The sequence below is a fragment of the Candoia aspera genome, chromosome 1 (assembly GCF_035149785.1).
Source record: "Candoia aspera isolate rCanAsp1 chromosome 1, rCanAsp1.hap2, whole genome shotgun sequence".
In the NCBI taxonomy this organism is placed as follows: Eukaryota; Metazoa; Chordata; class Lepidosauria; order Squamata; family Boidae; genus Candoia; species Candoia aspera.
In genome coordinates, this window is record NC_086153.1 from 238,657,950 (window position 1) to 238,665,259 (window position 7,310).

Below are 7,310 nucleotides of genomic sequence, written 5' to 3' on the forward strand. Positions count from 1 at the left end.
AATTCACAATTGAATCCTGCATTGGTAAGATGTAGGGATTCCTCTTTAACAACCCTGGCTCAAACCTTGATTTAGAAGGTCAAGGTTGAGCCAGGGTAAGTCCCGTGCTTGGGTGCCCTCCTTTCTCATATGGAAAAGGAAAAGTCAATATCGTGGTTGGGTTTCATCTCCTCCTCTTGCAGGTAAAGAAGGATATGGAGAACGACCATCACTCATTGCAGTCCATTTCACCAGAGTATTATCTAAACCAGGATCATGCAGCTCTCCATCTTATTTTGTATGGGTTGTACCTCACACAGTACCGGATGGAATAGAGTATTACCTTGGTAATTTTTATGCTGATAAGAAAATGAAATACAGATCTGTGCTAGGACAGGGCCCCTCAGTGAGGCATGAAACCACACTTTTCATTCTAAAGCAAGTGTTTTTCAAACTTGGTCATGCTGGCTGGGGAATTCTGGGAGTTGAAGTCCACACATCTTAAAGTGGCCAAGTTTGAAAAACACTGCTCTAAAGCTATAGGAAGGTGGAGATGCAGCCATGGCGGTGGGGGCATGTCCCAACTCTGGCTGGGATGACACCTTGTCCTGCCCACCCTGTTGTAAAATCATGCTTCTCAAGCTATAGCAAGGAGCAGCTGTGGCTATGGCAGGGACAGTGGGTCCTGGCCCTAACTTTGCCATATCCATGATGGCCTTGCTGCCTCACTCTCACAGGTTACCTCAGATAGAGGGGAGGTGCCATAAGCCCAGTGAATGGTAACAGTCCAGGAGTGGCTGTGCGCGCAGGAGCCATTAATCCCATACCCAGCTCCAATGCCAGTAAAAACCACCGCCACTATGCAGATCTCACTGCAGACATGCTGCCACTCTATCAAGTTCCAGTCACCAGGAAAGCAAACCGGCTCTGCTAACTTAACCCCCTGCACAGGCCTCAGTTGATGTTAGTGCTGCTATTCAGGCTGCCAAGACAGCTTTGTTGCACAATTTGCTATTAATTAGTCAGCAACAGCACTGTTTGAGATCGGTCCCACAAACAAGAATAAAGTAGAGTTTAGTTTGCTAATTTAGAAACAATACATCTCTTAATGCTTTTCAATGGGGGGGGGCAGGAGTGGGGTCTAACTATTCCTTGCTATGACCTCTACAGTGCTGCAAGTTTGATGCTATTAATCAGGTGGGTCCAGGGCAAAGAAGTAACTTCAACAGGCTTAAGAAAACCACCGTTGTCTCACTGTACTGCATTCTTAACATCACAAGATGTGCAAAAAGAAACCCTAGTCATCAATACTTTAAACCAGGGTTTCTCAACCAGGGTTCCACGGAACCCTAGGGCTCCATGAGAGGTCACTAGGGGTTCCCTGGGAGATCACGATTTATTTAAAGAATTACTTCAAATGCGGGCAACTTCACATTAAAGAGGTGAGTTTCATTCTTTATTTTCAGTTTAAGAACACTGTTAATGCATATATGCAGGCCTACCATGAAACAAATAGAATAATTTTGTAACTTCTGGGCTCTGTTTGAGCCTGAATCTGCAGGGGTTCCCGGAGGCCTGAAAAATATTTCAAGGGCTCCTCCAGGATCAAAAGTTGAGAAAGGCTGCTTTGAACTCCTATAAATTATTACCATGTGACACATTTTAATGAGTTATAATTGCAAAATTATTTTGTGTTCCTACATAAATATTGATTCTATCAATTATTAATAAAAATCCATGGCAGCAGAAAATATTAAAATGACATACCACTAAAGGTAGCTCCAGAATCTTTTGAAAAGTCTTCAACAATAATGGGCAAACTAGCAAAACCAGGAAGTCTTACTAGTTCATAGACAGAAGGCTGGAAGAAACAAAATGATTAAAGATACTATTTTTATATTGTGATATAGTGAAACCTCTGCAGGAAGATACTCACATTTTGGTTACAAAAATAAACTTCCATGTAAGTCAACAAGGCAATTCCTAACCATATAGTCAGGATCACTTCTTACGACATACAGAATTAAACGCATTACTGTTGCAAACTATGCAGCCTCTAGACCAGTGTTTCTCAACCGTGGCAGCTTGAAGATGTATGGACTTCAACTCCCATAATTCCCTAGCCAGCATTGTTGAGAAACACTGCTCTAGACCACAAATTTCTTTAAAAAAAAAAAAGGGTATAATTTTATTCATCTGACAGTTGAATTACTAATTCAGTTTCATCATGGCTGTAATTTTGTTTATATTCGCTGAAAGTGATTTTCTTGGGATTATTTTACTAAAGTACTTTGGGAACCTCTTGGACATAAAGCAGGATTTTGAAGTTTTTTTTTAAAGCAACTATATGATGAAACTGTAATCTGAGAAATTCAGCCACATGTGAAAAACAAAAATAAGCTACATCACATTACCCAGTTATCTAGCAGCACCTGGCCAATCTTGATCCATCTCCAAAAACATAGCAGGATCAGGCCAGTTTAGCATTTGGATTGGAGACCACTAGTAAATCCCAGGATTATAGGCTAGACCAGGACATTGAAAAACATCAAAAATAAGACAATGGCCAGCAAAAGCTAAAATTTTCAGAGGATAATATCCTTTTGAATTCTATACCTAATACATGAAACTTTACAACTGGACAAGGTAAATTGATTCTCCGTGCCCTTACTATGGCTAAAAGGCTGATACTGCAACACTGGAAAGATGGTCCCGTTTACTCAATGGATTGAGGACTTGATTGCACTTGCCACTTATGAGTGGATTGCCTACAGATGCAGACTTTGTATGGACAAATAAAATGAAATATGGGACTTATTTATACAAATTACAGTAGGTTAAAAAAAATGGAAGTCATACAAATTTATTAAAACTATATACATCCTTGAATAATATGTCTGTTAGAGAAGTATATATAGAATTGTAACGGGTTATTGCTATACTGTCCTATTATACTGTTCTTTTAATTTTTTATATTTTTCATTGCACTTCTTCCACTTTTTTGTAAAACAATGTTTATGCTTTTTTCCCACTCTATCACAATGGATGTATCTCCATCAGTATTATCGTATTTTTTTTCTTTTTTGTTATTCATTAAAAAGCTATAAAAATAAATACAAAAAAATAAGACAATGGCAAATCACTTCCATACTGTTGCCAAGTAAGCTACGTAGGCCAGTCTGTGAAGTTATCAGGAATCAAGTTTCATTCATGGAGATTCAACTTCACATCATACAAGTTTCTACAGGAACTTTTCAGAAGAGCTATCTATTGTGAAAAATCCACTCTTGCTTCAGCATACAACACCTGCCCCTGTTAAGCTGTACTCTTGAAACACCCAGGATTTGTCTTCATTTGTGGCACAACATAAGGCAGCAACTCCATTTCCAATAGCACAAATAGGCTCTATAACGAGAAACAACGTTATATAAAAACCTTTAGGGGTGTATGAAAACGTTACTTTGAAATGGGTTTTCCTTTCAAAAACAGAATATACTATATTATCATATGCTGTATAATGCAGTATTTATTATTTCCTATTTAATTTTTTTTTAAAAATGCAATGGGGAAAGGGATCAAAAAGGTAGCAGAGGGAGACATAATATGGATGAGAACAGAATAAGCAATGCATATTTAAATGAGTTATTTGCAGTGTGCGTTCCTAGCAATTACTGAGCAGATTGTGCGTCTGGTATCATGTTATCCATATTTTTAAGGACTAGAGTCAAAATAGAAGAAGTATTATGGTATGTACATTTTATGCATTGATCACCGCTTCTTGCTCCATGCTTCCTAATCTACGACATCAGGATGTACACAATAGCACATGAAACACCAAAGAAGTTTACCTACTGTTCTCCGAACTGAAATGCTGCAATATTCTAGCTAAGTAGCCACTGTTTGCTAGATCTGTCAAAGCACCAGGACAGTCAGGGATCAACAAAGCATGGTATCTTGCACCTAAGCAGGAAGCACAGGCAAAGCTCAGTTCTATTACTTCAAAACCAGCTCATTTGCTTTGGCAGACAGGCAGAGATGACTCAAAGGAATGGTGGACAGTGCTCCCTTAAAGTATTTCCCACTGCCCTGTTTGCTCTACTAGCTTTCAGTAGCAATATATGAAGGGCCTGTGGAATAACAAGCTTGTCTGGTAACAATTTTTGCAACCCCCTCAGTCTTCCCAAAGCCTGGGAGAAGACAAATGTATGGCAGAGGTATATTCAATCTGCCCAGCCTTTCTGCTAATAGAACGAACTGATTTACTCCCACGTTTGCCCCTAAAAGCTCAGCACCCTTTGGGGTAAATTTGGGAGTCAGGGAGGAAACAAGCAAAGGGAGGTCTGCTCACATATTAGCCATCCTTTAAAAAAAATAATTATTACATCCATCCATCCCACCATCACTACTGCCTAATGTCTTGAGTTTGTTCTGCTTGCTCTGAGAACAAGACAGAATCTGAAATTAGTTTTTGATCCTAACTTGCTGTCAATTAAAGTAATTTAAAGAAACTATTAAGTAAGTTTGGTTAGATAAAGGTGAAAGCAAACTCCTAAAATATGCCAAGAGGAAGTAGGAATCCATGGTTTTTATCGTGTCTGAACTACAAGAACAATCAAGGCTTTGAGAGCGAACTATATCTTTTCCTCCTAAAAATGCAAATGGAACAGTAATAGCTTCAAGGCAACTTAATTATCTATTTAAATTATCTTCATTTTAAAATGCTATAATCTGGTAGAATTGTACCCAGGTACTGAAAAGACCATTACTGTGTAGGTAATGAAGCAAGACCCACTGAATCACAAGTCAAAAAATACCTCACCATCAGTTGATTCCAACTTGGCCGGATTTGCGTAGGATTTCATACGGAAATCCTGGATCCAACGCATGTTTGCTTCATTAACCCCAACAAAATCAATTGGCTTTCCCTAGAAGAACAAAGCCCAATTAATGCATCTATGTATAACAAGCCTTTGGGGTAAACTTTTAGCGAAACAAAAACTATTTGAAAAAATATCAGCCTGTCTCTGTGAAGTACTGTACAAACCACGTTATTGGTACCGAAGATGTCACTTTTCATGTGATCCAAAATAGAAATACTGGCCATACACACAAAGACATACCAGAGAAAATACAGTCTATTCACAACTCAAGTGCACTCTTTCCAAAGGGCACAGCTAGAATTGTTGCTTTCAATTACAACGATGTATTTACCTGTTCCTGCATTCTGAGAACTCACTAGGAAATTGCAGATGGAAAAAGAAGAGGGCTCTATAAAAAAATAAATCTACAAAAGTAATCGTGGATAAAAATTATTTTCCACTACCTCACTAAAAGCAAGTCAATGTTACCTGTGGCTGCCTAGTTTGGATCACTACAACCTCTGACCACATTCCATTCTAAAACCATTATTGAAGCCCATCGCTCCTTGGAACAGCCATTTTCTTCTTTTTAATCATCTTGCCTGAGGAAGAATCTATTTCACCATCTACTTAATAAAACTAAGGTGGAACACTTACAACTACTTACCCCTGGAGTAGCGACTTGTAGATTAAAAGCAGAGCTTGCCAATGTAAAAGAGTGGAAGAAAGAGTCAGCTGACACACCTGGTAGACAGATACAAGCACATTATATGTAGTGGGAGCTGGTTAATGAAAAAATAATAATATTGGTATGGCAGCCATATCTGAGGAATAAAATCTGGATGTCACCTAAATAGCAGCAGAGACATATTGGAAACGTTTTTTTTTGTAGCCCAAATATGGGAGCCTTCACATTCCTCAAAATAAAAAAGCAAAAGACTTAATAATGTTCGTGTTTGTCTTGAACATACAAAAACAAGATAGGCAAAACCTGCTAAGGCTAATCAACTTCAGTGAGCTACCCCAAATTCATAATTCTGTAAGAGGGGAATTATTGAAAATTTATTTTAGAAGGTTTTGTAACAAAAGAGGGAAGGAATATATATAAAAAGAGACAGCACATGATGTGTTGAAAGGCAGTGTGGTGAAGAGATGAAGCTGTTGGAGTACCACGGGGAGACCTAGATTGAAATCCACCTTTGTCCTTGAAAGCTGCTAGGTGATTTTGAACCAGTCACTCTCTCTCAGGCCAACCTACCTCACAGGGTTGTTGTGGAAGGAAATACTGTACATAAATGAAGTAAAATAGAAGATTCAATCAGGAACACTAGTAAGCCTCAGTGAACAGCATATTAACTATAGTGTCTATGTTCTTGCAGGCAGAAAGCAGCCCTGGCCAGGGCTTATGGGAGTTGAAGCCTAACACATTTATAAGTGACCATAAAAACATGTTAATACTATGTAGAAATTATAGTATGGCAACTATCATATGATGATTCTGCACACATAAAATGCAAGAGACACCTAACTACAGTAGATGCAGCCCTCGTTGTCCTTGGCAGATTAAAGAAGAAAAAGAAAAGGGTTGGACCCGGTTGGCCCTTGGATGGGAGACCACCAAGAAATCTCAGGGCTGTAGACTACATTGAGAAGGCCATCCAGCCCAGAAGAAAGCAACGGCAAACCACTTCCATGCTGCTGCCAGGAAAATTATACGAAACTGTCCATGTAAACAGAGAAACTGAACTCCACTTGAAGTAGAGTTTATCTTTTGCCGTAAAGACCCATCACTCCGACGCAGCCAGATAGACTTCCCCTGCAGTTATCGATCAAGTTCCCCGGGTACAGCCTTCTTCAATCTCCTGCGTCCAGCTGCGTGGGACTCTTAGCCAGCCAGGCGCATCGCGGAATATCAAAGGTTGGAAAAGACACCCCCTACCCGGAAAGCCGATACAGACGGGAGGCTGCTGCCCCTGACAATACCCGCCTTTTTCGGGACGATTCTCTCAACCCCCCGCTTCGTCTTCCCTCCCAGCGTTCAGGTCCACCGCCCCTGCCAGGAAGAGCCGAGGCGGGGAGGCCCAGGGCAGCCGGCCTCACCTGCAGCAGCGGCGCTGGCCACAATGAGGCACGTCGGCTTGCTGAGCCTCTCCGACATGCCGGCGGCGGCCGCAGCGGGAGCGTCCCGGGGAAAAGGGAAGCGAGCAGGGCCCCGCCTGCGCTTCGCGGCTTGGAAGAGAAGCCCCGCCGCGCTTTCCGCCCGCCCGCCCACCAGCCCGCCCTGCTTCCCGTGCCGCCTTCGCCTTGCGCAAGCGCCCTCAGCCACCCTCTCCGGGGGCAACCGGGCGAAGGAGCGGCGGGTCACCTTTGTGCCAGTGTTGCCAGTTGGGCGGTTTTCCCGCCCGATTGGGCTAGTTTTAGAGAGCAGTTGCGAGATAATTTTGGTGCTGGCGGGTTGCTATTTTGGGCTAT

At 41.3% G+C, this 7,310-nt stretch overlaps 1 protein-coding gene across 4 annotated transcripts in view; it reads right to left on the reverse strand.

The window, feature by feature from the left end:
- GATD1 (glutamine amidotransferase class 1 domain containing 1) overlaps positions 1–7,098 on the reverse strand; it is an 8,534-nt gene extending 1,436 nt beyond the window's left edge. For 2 of the 4 annotated variants that reach the window (XM_063289296.1, XM_063289295.1), the window contains exons 1-6: positions 6,939–7,098; positions 5,506–5,582; positions 4,799–4,904; positions 3,832–3,939; positions 3,290–3,384; positions 1,747–1,840 (exon numbers count right to left, since the gene is read on the reverse strand). In XM_063289296.1, the coding sequence (XP_063145366.1) occupies positions 1,747–1,840; positions 3,290–3,384; positions 3,832–3,939; positions 4,799–4,904; positions 5,506–5,582; positions 6,939–6,996 (538 nt within the window). In that variant the 5' untranslated portion in view covers positions 6,997–7,098. The remainder of the gene's footprint in view (positions 1–1,746; positions 1,841–3,289; positions 3,385–3,831; positions 3,940–4,798; positions 4,905–5,505; positions 5,583–6,938) is intronic. The other 2 variants (XM_063289293.1, XM_063289294.1) reach the window with 2 other exon arrangements.
- Between the last annotated feature and the right edge of the window lie 212 nt (positions 7,099–7,310).